A 13993-nucleotide genomic window follows, 5' to 3' on the forward strand; every position below is an offset into this window, starting at 1 on the left:
GGCGAGACACTGGCACAGGTTGCAGATGCTCCCTCCCTGGAGGTATTCAAGATCAGGTTGGATGAGGCCTTGAGTGACCTGTTCTAGTGGGAGGTGTCCCTGCCTATGGCAGGGGGTTGGAACTGGATGAGCTTTGAGGTCTCTTCTAACCTAAACCATTCTACGATTTTATCTTCAGAGGTCCCTTCCAACCCTCTACCATGCTGGGATTTTGGTAGATTCAGATGGGATGTCAGGAAGAAGTTTTTCACCATGAGGGTGGTGAGACACAGGAACAGGCTGTTCAGGGAGATGCTGGAAGCCTCATCCCTGAAGGTCTTTAAGGCCAGGCTGGATGTGGCAACCTGACTTACTGTGAGGTGTCCCTGAGCATGGCAGCGGGGTTGGAACTGTCTCCTTTGAGGTCCCCTCCAACCCTGACTGTTTTGATATTCCATGGGCCCAGCTGAGTTTCCCCCTCCCCACGGCGTGGTGCGAGCAGACCTTACCTCGCGAGTGGCTCGACCTCCTCGACGACCAATCGTGGCTGGAAGACCTGTGAGGCCGCGGGCTGGCTGACCTGTGAGGCCGCGGGCTGGATGTCCTGTGAGGCCGCGGGCTGGATGTCCTGTGAGGCCGCGGGCTGGCTGACCTGCGAGGCCGCGGGCTGGCCGACCTGCGAGGCCGCGGGCTGGCCGACCTGCGAGGCCGCGGGCTGGCCCTCAGGTGGTGGCGGGAGCGATGCGGAGACCTGGACCTGTGCCTGGGGCTGAAGCGCCTGGGGCTGGGGCGCCGCAGGTGCCGCGGGCTGCGGCTCCTGGGCCTGGGCCGGTAGCGGCCTGGGCTGCGTGACCTGGAGCGTGAGCGGCGATAGTAGTAGCTAGAGCTTGGGGGCCTGGAGCGCCTGGGGCTGGGGCTGCCCGAGCTGGAGCGACGCCTCGGGGTCTGGTTTTCTTTCCTCTCCGCAGCATTTCTAGTAGTGCAAAGGCAAACCAAAAAGAGTTTTGACAAGACAGAATAAAAAGAACCAAAGTGCCAAGGTTGAGAGGTGTAGTGGTTCTGGACTGCTAATCCATTGTGCTTTGCACGAGTGGGTTCGAACCCCATCCTTGTCGCCAGTCTCTGCCTGGCTAATATAGACATCATCTTATTTTCCTTTTCACAGACAGTGATCTAATTTCTCTCATTAAAATATTCCAATTAGCCTTAAACCAGCTGTAAAAGGTTAACCCTCCTGGGGGTGCTCTGAACCTGACCCCAGGTGCAATGGTTAGCCCATTCTCACTTCCTGTCTCTATCTCCCATGAAAACAAAGGAACTTCCTCCTTCTCTTTCACCTGCCTGCCAGCAGCACCCTGGCTCCTGCTGCTCCCAATTTTTGTCACCCCACAACATGGTTGACAACCCCTTCCTGAATATACCTATATCTATCATCATCAGTCTGGTTGTACATGTATTTTGTACCTTGTTTCCCTTCCCTATACCTCTTTCTGTATCTCCCCTACCTTAAATATCTTTTATTCATTGTTAAAAGTTTTTCTTCTAACTTCAAAATCCAAGGTGTTTTACCTCTTTTTCCTCTCTACATCTAATTCCTTTTTTTTTCCAAAGGCAGGGAGAGGGAAAGGCATCCTATTATTGTATTGTTCTCTTGGGTATTTGAGTCTCTGGGAAGCTTGAATCAGACCAATACACCAGCATAAGAGAATCTGGTATTAACCCTTCACATGCTGGTAACCTTTGATGCATGAGATTAAGATAGGGAGGAACAACTGGAAAGAGGCAAGGAACAGAAAAATGACCCACATGGAACAAGAGAAAGCTTTATAGGAAACACTGAAGTTACAGACTGCAGCACTATGGGGAAAAAACAAGATAGGAAAAGGATCCATCAAAGCTGTGAATTAAAGATAGTTTCCTTGCCCCTTCCAAATTCAGTTTGGAAGCAAGAAACTTTCAGAAGTTAAATCAGAAAGAATGAGTGCAAATGAAAGACACTGGAGAGTACCACGTGAAGATACATCTACTACTGATGCTCCCTAGAGATGTCAGAGGAATGGAGAACGTGTTAAAAAAAAGGTGAAGAGCTCCATGAGAGACACCCACTGTGAGCGCTCAAGAGTCGGGGTCAAGCCAGTGGGGACAGACTCCTTCCAGTGGTGCCCAGTGACAAGCCAAGGTGCAACAGGCACAAACTAGGACACAAGAAGTTACACCTGAACATAGTGGGACCAGGCTGCCCAGAGAGGTTGTGGAGTCTCCTTCTGTGGAGAGATTCCAAACCCACCTGGACATGACCCTGGGCCATCTGCTCTGGGTGACCCTGCTTTTCAGCAGGAGAGTTGGACTACGTGATCTCCAGGTCACTTCCAACCCCCACCATGCTGGGAGAGTCAGAGATTCTGTGAGCAGTTCACACCCTAGGCAGAATGTCAAACTAATTAATCCAAAGTCACAGAGTGGGGGAGGAAATCAAGCAAAATTTCAAGCCCTATCACTCCAATTTGTATGCAAGTTAAAATAACACATAAATACTGAACCAGACCTCACTGCAATCCAATTTGCATCAGTCCACAGGGCGTGTTTTTAAAAACCTAACAGCAGAGACATGAGTTCATGAATTCCAGTGTTTGTCCAGCTTGGAGTCACCCAGCTCCCCAAGGGATCCATGGCTTGTGATGTAAAAACTAAGCCTACACGCCCACTGTCAAACTGGTTTTGAGTTGCAAACCAAAGTGGTTAAACTGGAACAAAGATTCAGACTAAAAGCTGAGAATCACTCCTGCAGCTTAATCAAGAGATCTACTGCTGGTCAGGCTCATTGCTGATTCACAGCCAGTACCTTCCATCTGAAGGACAGTGAGAGACAGGTTCAGAAGGAGGTGCTGAAAGCATCAGGCTCTAGATCCAGAGTTCACTCTCATCCTTGTGAGAGAGTTTTAGCTGCTGGGTCACTTAGTTTATAAAATAATCTGAGGATAAAGCCCACAAAAGCTTCCCACACAAATTGCTAATGAACATATGACAGCACTAATAAAGCCTGCCAGTAAGCAGAGGAGGATAATTAATTGCATTAATTACCCATGTACCTATTAACAAAAAAAAAACCTGTAAGCAAAAGGCACTTACCTCTTTGAGGAATGAGCCTCAGGGTTCCAGTCAGGGTATCTGTGGAATGAGAGAAATGCAACAGTCACTGAAACAGCAGTACTTGAGCACAAGTTTCTCCATTCTGTGCTCCAGGAGTATCAAGGCTCAAGCTCAGCTCTTACCCAGCAGGCTAAAGCCACTTTAGGAAGCACTCAGTGACCACACTCATGCTGCAAGAAGAGCACAACCAGCAGGTCAAAAGAGGTTCTCATCCTCCTCTGATGTCACAGTGATGCCACAACCTCAGTTCTGGGTCCAGACCTGTGCACCCCAGCTCAGAAGAACAAGGAAATACTGGATGGAGTCCACCAGAAGGCTCTGAGGATGAGGGTCCTGGAGCATCTCTCGGGAGGAAAGGCTGAGAGCCCTGAGGCTATTAAGCCTGAAGAAGAGCAGCCCCAGAAGGGATCTGATCAATGCTCAGCAAGAGCTAAAGAGTGGGAGGCAAGAGGATGGGGCCAGACTCCTTTCAGTGATGCCTATAGACAGTACAATGGGCACAAACTGGAACCCAGGAGGTTCCATAAGTAGCACAAGGAAAACTTCTTTCCTGCAATGATGCTGAGTCCTGGTCCAGGCTGCTCAGAAATGTTGTGGAGCCTCCCTCTCCGCAGAGATTCCAAACCCACCTGCACATTGTGACCCTGGACAATTTGCTCTGGGTGACCCCGCTTTAGAGGGGGGATGGACTGGATAATCCCTAAAGGTCTCTTCCAATTCCCACCATGCTGGGATTCAGGAAACCTTTCAACTATCACAGATCACAATCAGGCACAGCAACCACTTTTAACACCAAGGGAACTTCTCAAACAGGTTCCTTACTGTTGGCGTAAGTGGCGACAGCTTTCAATGTGAGACGGAGTGTTCTGATGCAAGATCCAGTCCTGGGGAGGAGAGAAGACATCCAGAGAAGTTGGGATTAGCACAGGAAACATCAGGACTGGAGCACAACCTCCAGTTAGGTATTGTCATAATTTACCTTCCATCAAATTTCACCTGCCAAGGCCACATTTCTCCCTTAAGATTATTACTAAAATGATTCTTGATTATCAAAAGTGGTTAACAAAGACCAAATAATTAAGAAGATGAACCAAATATATCTTATCAAACAAGTCTGTTCCTCCCAGCAACACACTGGGCTGATGCCACCACACTCTGAACACAAAAGGTTGATCCAGCAGCTGGCTGCATTAAAAGGAAAGCCAACCATCAGCAGTCTTCACAGGCTGTCAAGCGTGATGATCACCCACACAGCAAATTAAGCTGACTGGATGGGAAGCCCAAGTACAGTGTGGTACCTTGGAGTCAAATGTTTGCACATCAGCAGGACTCCACATGCCTTCAGCTCCAGAACTTTCACATCTGATCACTTTACAGATAAAGGTCAATGGAATCAAATCTTCCACACAATTTTACATTAAAACCCCCCCAACACCTAAGTTTTACACAGGAAACAGTTGAGGAGACAAATCCAGACTCACAGAATCATTGATCCTGGTCCTCTTCTCCAACCTTAAATCCAACCCTTAACCCAGCACTAAACCACAGCCCTCAGCACCATATCTACAAAGCTTTCCAATCCCTCCAGGAATGGGGACTCAACCACCGCCCTGGGCAGCCTGGGCTGAGCCTTGACAACCCTTTCCAGAAAGAAACTTCCTCATGTCCAACCTAAACCTCCCCTGGCACAACCAGAGGCCATTTTCTCTTGACCTAACACTTGTTTCTTGGGAGAAGAGACCAACTTCACCTGGCTCAAACCTCCCTCCAAGGAGCTGGAGAGTGAGGTGTCTTCTGAGCCTCCTTTTCTCCAAGCTGAACAACCCCAGGTTCCTCAGCTGCTCCACACAAGATTTGTCATCTAGACCCTTCACCAGTTTCCTTGCCCTTCTCTGGACACATTTCAGCAACTCAGTGTCCTTCTGCAGTGAGGAACCAAAAACTGAACCCACAATTCAAGTCTCAGCCTCACCAGTGTTGAGCACAGGGTGACAATCCTTGCCCAGCTCATTCTAGCCACACTACTGCCGATCCAGGCAAGGACAATGTTGGTCATGCTGGTCCCTTCAGTACTCACTGGCTCATATCCAGCCACTGTCCTCCAACAACCTCAAATCCTTTACCACTAGACACTTTCCAGCCACTCTGTCCCAAGCCTATAGTGTTCATGGGGTCATTGTAACCAAGTACAGAACCCAGAACTTGACCTGGTTGAACCTCATCCCACTGGTCTCAGCCCATCAATCCAGCCTGGCCAGACCCCTGTGTAGAGCTTCCAACCCTCCAGCAGATCAACACTACACCAGCCTGGTGTCACCTGCTAATTAACTGAGTGTGCCCTTGACTCCTCACCCAAATCACCAATAAAGAGACTAAAGAGAATAGGCCCCAGAACTGAGCCCTGGGGAATAGCACTTGTGACCTGCCTAATGAAAGCCACTTCTGCAGTCACACAGAACCAGACAAACATCCAGGTTGGAAAAGCCCCTCAGGATCATCAAAACCAACCTAGAACCCTACTCTACAGGATTCACCTTAAACCATATCCCTAAGTACCACATCCAAACAATCCTTAAATACATCCAGGGCTGGTGGCTCTGCCACCTTCCTCGGCAGCTCGTTCTGGTGCCTGACCAGTCTCTCTCTGAAGAACTTTTTCCTAATGTCCAAGTCAGTTTGCTACTGAGAAGAGACATGGTGTGGTCTGAAGCTAGCTGTAAGGTACCACATCAATGACAATTAAGTATCCTTAAAACCCAACTTTCAGCTGCTTTGATCTTCTTAATACCAGTCATAATGGCTGAATAGTGCAGTAGCAGCCCCAGCTCCACACAACAAAGCTCTGTAGAAGAGTGGCACAGTGAAAAAACACCTCACTTCTGAGCACATGCCAGTTTAGAAGACAACAGCTGATCCAATGTGCAGTTGGCAACAGCAGGAACTCCTGCTCAGCCACAGAACTGCTGACCATGCTGGTTGAAAGCAAAGCTCGTGATGGTTTACTCAGAGCTCATGAGGTGGAAGAATTGCTGCGAGCAGGGCAGAGCTTTGGCAGCACAGAAGGTGGTGAATGCAGCACCATCAGCCTGTCAACACCAAGATGTGCCATGAGACAGCGACCCAAATGATTTATGCTCACGTAGAAAAGAGCAGAGTTCAAGGACATGATGATTTGTGCAAGCAGAACACACAGCACACACCAGCAAAAGACAAGCAGCTCAGCAGCATACATCAATTTTTCCCTAATTTGCCATTACTGAGCCACCTTAAAGCCACCACTGATCTGGAAAGTCAGGCAAGAAATTAATACTGCTGAAGGGCTACAATAAATTCCTTGTGGCAATGAAATTAGGCTTCGAGCGTCCCACGCCGTGGTCCCACACAACCAACAAGCATGCAGAGTTCACCAGATGTTGCTTCCAGGAATCTTCAGCTCCCATCCAATGAGCCTGGCAGACAACAAAGGGACATTCTCCTCCCTAACAAGCAAAACCTTCTTCTCCAAGCATTCCTTAGGCCAATGCCCTCTTGCACTTCTCAATTACAGGAGGCTCCATTTAGAATCACAGAATTATTTAGGTTGGGAAAGACCTTTAAGCTCATCAAATCCAACCATTAAGCCAGAACCACCAGGTCACCACTAAACCATATCCCTCAGCACCACATCTACACATCTTTGAAACACCTCCAGGAATAGGAACTTCACCACTGCCCTGGGCAGCTTCTTCCAGAGCTTGAAAACCATCTTGGGAAAGAAACTGTTCCTCATGTCCAGCCTAAACCACTCTTAGCACAACTTCATGCCTCTTGTCCTGCAATTATTCCCACACTTCTCTATAGGACTACTGACATTTGAGCTGTAAAAGAAGTTGGTAGGAAAAAGACAAAAAAAAGCCTGTCCCCAGCTTTCTTACAGGCCCTCTAAGTACTGAAAGGACACCAGGTAGTCTCTCCCTTGAGCCTTCCCTTTTGCAGGCTCAACAACACCAACTCTCTCAGCCTGGCCTCACAGCAGAGGATTTCACCTCCTCAGCATTGTTGTGCTCTCCCCTGGCCCCACTCCAACAATGCTGTGCTGAGGACTCCAGAGCTGGCCCTAGCATTACAAGGGGCTTCTTAGCAAAGCAGAGGGGAAGAATCCCCTCCCTGCCCCTGCTGCCAAGGACCTACCCAAGACAGGTTGGACACCAGCTCATGTCCAGCTTTTCACCCACCAGCACTCTCAAGTCCCTCTCCACAGGGCTGCTCTCCAGCCCTTCCATCACCCAGTCTGGACTGATCTAAGGATTGCTTGGCTATTCCAGAGGACATCATCTTCACATTAAATCTATTTAAGCCAGCAAACAAAAACTGTAACATGGTCAATGTGATCCCTCATGCTGACAAGAGCACAAATCTACATTGCTGCAGAGTGACACATGTTTGAGGACAGAGAAATCCCACTTTATTATTCCAACACAACTCCTTTTTCCACTTGAAAATGAAGCTGCTCTTCCAAGTATTCAGAAAATGTCTCAATATGTTGAGAGGTTTGGAAATAGATCTGAAATAAGACAACATCAAGGAGAGATTCTATCTACCCAAAACTAGAACTGGGTACTCTTCACGGAAAAAGGCTGCAGGACACCACTGCACTCATTTTTGAGACACTTTCTAGATCAACAGGACACTTTGGCATCAATTGATTCTTTAAATGCCCTTTTTAGCTCAAAAAGCCCTTTCTCAAGTGTCTTTTCCCAGAGCACAGCACTGTGGACAGCCATCCCTGCCAACACCACAAAAACCTTCCTAGGACAAGTCAAAAGGGCAAAACCTGCACATTTCTGTTGCTCCTCCAACAACAACTAGTTTCAAGTCTGTGGTAATCATCATTCATCCCAGCCCCACAGCATTTAATTACTAAACTACCTGGTAAGAGAACTGGAACTGTCTGAAGGACAACAGATGGCCATGTGTAAAGTCATGGTGACTTCTGAACAAAAAGCCACCTCCAAATAGCTATAAACCACTCTGTACAAGAGGTGTGCAGGATTCTTTGTGATTACAGAAGAAAAGAAATCCATTTGCTTGCTCAGCTGTCAGACACTCAAAACAGAATTCTGCATTTTGCGATGCTGCAGTCATCTTGAGGCTATCTTCAGCTCTGATCTCATCAGGTCTCATTAATTAAGCAGAGAAAAAAGGCCTACAGAGAGAAATGGTTAAATGAGATGTGATGGGGAATGCCAGAAATGGTTTTCACTTGAAGCCAAACCTCAGTCAATGTTTCACTGCAGTTATGGAAGAGCCAAGCTAAAGGGACAAGGAGAAAATTCAGATGATGCAAATAAGATGTTTCAGCCACCACCCAATGGGCACTGCAGCTCAAAAGGCAGATGGACACTCCAGAAGCAGAAGCCAGGTCCCACATCCATCCAGAATCACGTTGGTTTAATATACTACCACCAGGTAATGCTCTTGAAGTCTCTTCCAATCAGCGATGAAGACTCTGACTCTAGAAAAGGAATTCTGGAAGTCTGAGTTAAAACAATCCACCACAAAAGACAGCTTGGTGCTGGGAATGACCTGAGCTTGAAACCCAGGACATCCACCTTGTTGAAACATTGTTTTTCACAAGCCCAGCATCTTCGAGCACAGGATAGAAAGGTTGTACTCCTCAGTCAGTGCCTTTCTTCATCTTCACCCATCTTGTTTCCATCTTATCCCCTTCACCTGTCTACTTTCATGCCAAATTGCCACCTTACCAAGACATCATTTACAACACAGCATTTCTAACCTGCTTGCTGCAACCTCAGAGCCACAGGCTGGTTTAGGTTGAGAGGGAGCAAAAGAGCCCATCTGGTCCTTCCTCTCCAGTCAGAACTCCCTCTTTTAGTTTAAAAACTATCACCCCTTGTCCTGTCACAACAGACCCTCATGAAATGTCAGAGCTGAGCAGAAGGGCAGAATTCCCTCCCTCCACCTGCTGCCCACACTGCCTTGCATAAAGCCCAGAATATGGTTTTGCTGCCACACATCACCAGCTCACACTGAACTGCCTGTCGAGTGACACCTCCACAGGGTTGCTCTCCATCCCTTCATGCTCCAGCTTGTATTTGTGCCTGGAATTACCTCAGTCCAGACACTGATCTCATACTTGGCCTGGGTTGAACTATAGGAGGTTTGCAGAGACCCACCTGTCCAGGTCCCTCCTGGATGGATCCAGTCATTCTAGCACGTCAACCACAGCTCTTGGCTTGGTGTCACCTGCAAGCTTGAGCACCCTCAATTCCACTGTCCATGATCCGATGTTCAGCAGTGCTGATACAATGACTGAATCCCAAGCTGTCTGCTTAAAAGAATCCCAGCATGATGAAGCTGGAAGAGACCTCTGGAGATCCCCAAGTCCAGCATCTCATGCTCAGGCAGAGTCACCCACAGCAGACTGCTCAAGATGACAATGTCCAGACAGGTCTGGAATCTTCCCAGAGGAGATTCCACAACCCTTCTGGGCAGCCTGCTCCAAGGCTTCAGCACCCTCACAGCAAAACCAGTTTTCCAGTCTGTTTAGGTGGAACTTCCTGGGTTCCAGTTTGTGCCCACTGCCCCTTGTCCTGCCACTGGACACCACTGAGTCTGGCCCCATCTGCTTGAATCCCACCCCTTTAGCTATTGATCAGCATTGATCAGCAACCCTCTGGGGCTGCTCTTCTCCAGGCTCAACAGGCCCAGGGCTCTCAGCCTTTCCTCCTCACAGAGAAGCTCCAGGGCTCTCAGCATCTTCACAGCCTCTGCTGAACATTCCTGTGCTGAGGACAATACTCCACAGACGCAGCCACGCTAGCGCAGAGTAGAGAGAGAGAAGAACATCCCTCGATCTGCTAGCCATAGTCTTCTCCATGCGCTCCAAGAGATCATTCGCCTTCTTGGCCACAAGGGTACGTTGCTGGCCCATGGTGAGCTTGTTGTCCATCAGGATTCCTGTGTCCCTTTTACATGAAGCTGCTTTCCATCAGGTCACTCCCAGGAGTTGCCCTCCTGAGGGCTCGGAACAGTCTGAGCTGCCCAAGCAGCAGTACATGAAGAAAGAAAGTGATACAGAACAAAATCAATAAATCACAGCTAGAAAAAGCCACAACAGGGAGCAGAAGTTGAGTAGCTGCCATCAGGTGAGGACACGTGGAGAACATACACTTCGCTGCAGCACCTTTTGGACAAGAAAGTATCACCTTGAGTAAAACGTGAGGTGCTTTATGAAGAGGTTTTAGGAAGAGGTTTTGCTCTGGTTTAGAAAGCACCAGCAAACAAGCTACTGAACAGATGACATCTTTGGGATGGGCTTGTCTAGCAATTAACAACACCCCAAATCTATCCATTTTACACCTTTTCAATTTCATTCTTCTCCTTCAAGTTCTCAAGGCTGCCCAGATAGCCACAATTTTGCCTGGCCTTGAGTGCTTCCAGGATAAAACAACATGAAAAGGGATTTTCAGTCTGCATCCCCAAGACAGCTTCACTAACTGGCCCATTCTTTCAGTTTTTGAACACATAGCACAAAGAAGATTCTGTGATCTTCCATCCTCCTACAAAATGCCTGCCCTCTATCCTCCCCCTTGGGCTTTCCACACATTTTCTGAAGATTCTTTACCCATGAAACTAATAATGACCTTTGAATTTATTTTTTTAATCATTTTTGACATGTTAAGCCTAAATCTTCACAGAAAAAAAAAACACAGCTATCAGAATGCTTTTCTCTCTCCCAGTATTCATCAGTTCCTTCCATTTCTTCCTTCAAGAGGCGAAACTGTTATTGGCTCCCTAGCAAAATGCCCAGTCGCTGAATGAAGCATTTTGTGCATCCCTCAGAGACAGCCTCTGGGACAGTTTGTGTCACACAGACCACGTCTGAAATATTCAATCTTTCCAGCTTAATAGGCTACTTTGCTTTAATGCAGACTTTGTAGGAGGATGGGGTGAAGAAATTACTATCTTTCTGCTACTCTATTGAGATTGGATTTTGGCATACATCCGAGTCATCCACATGACATTAAACCCCCAAACCCAGCAACGCAGGAGGTTGGAAGGGACCTTTGGAGATCTAGTCCAACCCACCTACTAAAAGCAGGGTCACCCAGAGCAGGTTGCTCAGGATGGTGTTTAGGAAGGTGAAGTTTTACTAATGGAATCACATCATTTTGGTTGGCAGAGATCTCCAAGGTCAAGTCCAATACTTAACCCAGTACTGTCAGGTCACCATTAAACCACATCCCTCAGCCCCACAGCTTTGAAACTCCTCCAGGGATGGGGACTCCACCACTGCCCTGGGCAGCCTCTTCCAGAGCTTGATCCCTAGAAGACACTGACCCCCACTTGGTTCCAACCTCCTTCCAAGGAGCTTCAGAAAGCCAGGTCTCCCCTCAGCTTTTCACGAGGCTGAACAACCCCAAGTTCCCTCAGTTGCTCCTCACATGATTTCTGCTCTAGACTCCTCACCAGCTCTTCTGCCCTTCTTTGGACATGCTCCAGCACCTCAACATCCCTCTCGGAGTAAGGGGCCCAAAACTCAACCAATACAGTTTAACTACGTCAATAAAGGGTTGGTTTTGTCATGTGAAATCCTCTGCAGGAGACATAAATTGCTTTTAATAACAAAAACAGATAATAAACCCAACGTGCATGGCAACTGTGAAATGCAGTTTGGAACAGAAGAGGCCGTGCAGCAGTTTACAATGATTTACCAGCACCAACTTCTATAGCACATCTCAAAACTGGCGACCGAAGCACAACTCATTTAAGGCCCAGGAAATAATTAGTTCATTAAAAGAGGGCAGCAGATAAGATGCCGAGGACAGGTTTATGGAATAATCTTTGAGAGCCACTCACCTTCATACGAGTGCATTCAATGTTACACAGAGAACACATATGTGGGAATATTCTTGGCGACGTGGCATAGTAGTCATTCATCATTGATGGGGTGGGCAACTTTTTGGTCTTCTGGGCATCAGATTGTGGAAAGACAGGAAGCCAGGATGCTTTCACAATGCCAAAAGGAGATCTAAAGGGCTCATCGGAGGCCTGTGGTTGGTAGGGCTTGGCTGCGGCTCCCGAGCTGCTCTGGGTATTAGGCTGGCTCGTTCCAGACTCATGTTGAGGCCTCTCGTGAGGGTTTACAGCTGGGAGTTCAGTTGGAAAGGGTGGTTGGGTCATCGGTGGCATCACGTGCTGGGATATGGGCTGTTGGACGATAGGAGGCATGACCGGTGGCATGATGGGTTGTACCAAAGGTGGCATTATGGGTGGCATTATAGGTGGCATGATGGGTGTGATCACAGTCTGGGACACAGGTTTTACCCCGGGGAGTGCGGGAGGTGTCACGCACATTACAGCCACCTTCGTTGAAGCCTCGGCTGGAAAAAAGGACTGAGTGTTCGTGGAGTCGATCTGAAATCTTGTCTGTTTGATCAGATCTTCAACTTGAAACACCGGATTGCAGGGCACGGCAGGCGGTGGGACAGCCACGGGCACGTTTTGCTCACGTGGGAATTCTTCCCTCTTCTCTGCGCTCGGCACTTCAGGAGCGTAGACACGAGCTTCCAGCGGCTCCTCAGGCAGCACTTCAGGGTTGAAAGGACGCACCTCAAGAGGGTCCTCGGTGTAACCGTACTTGCTCGCGTGGCCGTAATCGATCACTTTACTCTTGACTGCTGCACCACTGGTACCACCCGCGGGTTCTTCTCCCCGGCTCTGATTGGGTAGGCCAGGTAAAGGATGCCCCATCTTACGAATCCGGATTTCTCTCAGGATCAGCGGCATGTTCTCAGGTGTCAGCTGATCATCTGGATACCGGCTGAGCTCCTCCAGATCTTCGTTGGACAGCCCAAAGCTTGCTAGGATACTGGAGGCACTTTCTGGTGTGTAGCGGTTCTGGGCATTGGAGTTCTGCTCTGGGATCTGTGCCGAGGCAGGTGGCTTTTGCACAGTCACCCCAGGTGGGCAAGGGCCACTGTCCCAGTGAGTTGGGTGAGGCTCTGCCTTCTGCTCCTGGTGTAGGTTTGTCTTCTCTTTCACCTTCCTGGGATCAGGCCTGTGCAATGTTACCCGAACATTTATCCTCTGGGAACCTGTCCACTGCAGCGTCTCCTGCCCCGCAAGTCTCGGTGCTGCTCCTTGAGGTGGTCCAGGCGCAGGTTTTCTTGGAGGACCTCCTGCACCTCCTCCCCTAAAGGATCCTGGAGGCTTTGTGCCAGAAGGGTTAGGTCCTCTTGGCCTCGGAGGTAAAGTTCCTCTAGGGCTAAACATTGTGCTTTTCGGAACCACCTGACTTAACCAAGCATGAGGAGGTGCAGAAGTGTTGGGAGCAACCGAGGTCAACTGCTGAAGAGCCAACTGTGTCTTAATGTGAGCAAGCTGTAAAGGAGGAGGGCCCAACAGAAGTGGGCTCCCAACGCCAAGGTTCAAGGAATTCACAAGTGGTGCGAAACTTTCCAAGAATAACACAAAGCTGAAAGTTAAAAGACAAGGATTAGATGGTTTGATCTTTTCAGCTACATTACGCTGTGGGGTCTAGAACCAGTGAGAACAACAGAGGTCACAACAAAGTGTTTTAGTCACAGTTTAAATGGTACTTTGGGATTCAAAACTCAGAGGAACAGGTTTGGTTGTTTTTTCACTGCAGAACATCTTAACACGCAGTGGTTAACAGGTAATTAAGGAAAGGAACTTAAGTTCAACATCACAGACAACATACCTGAAGATGACACTCAAAATTTTTCCAAAACTTGGCATTTCAGTGCTTCAGGACAGTTTGGATTTATTTACAATGACAGTAAGCCAAAGTAGTAAACCCCATTTGTGAGACAAGAACCAAGTGAAAGCAGTCTGTAGA

At 48.3% G+C, this 13993-nt stretch overlaps 1 protein-coding gene across 2 annotated transcripts in view; it reads right to left on the reverse strand.

Moving 5' to 3' along the window:
* Positions 1-13505, reverse strand: part of ZNF638 (zinc finger protein 638) — a 38335-nt gene extending 24830 nt beyond the window's left edge. For both annotated transcript variants that reach the window (XM_064151235.1, XM_064151234.1), the window contains exons 1-4: positions 11992-13505; positions 3952-4013; positions 3109-3147; positions 489-952 (exon numbers count right to left, since the gene is read on the reverse strand). In XM_064151235.1, coding sequence (XP_064007305.1) covers positions 489-952; positions 3109-3147; positions 3952-4013; positions 11992-13407 — 1981 coding nt within the window. In that variant the 5' untranslated portion in view covers positions 13408-13505. The remainder of the gene's footprint in view (positions 1-488; positions 953-3108; positions 3148-3951; positions 4014-11991) is intronic.
* Between the last annotated feature and the right edge of the window lie 488 nt (positions 13506-13993).

This window comes from Pogoniulus pusillus, chromosome 11 (genome assembly GCF_015220805.1).
Source record: "Pogoniulus pusillus isolate bPogPus1 chromosome 11, bPogPus1.pri, whole genome shotgun sequence".
NCBI classification, from domain to species: domain Eukaryota; kingdom Metazoa; phylum Chordata; class Aves; order Piciformes; family Lybiidae; genus Pogoniulus; species Pogoniulus pusillus.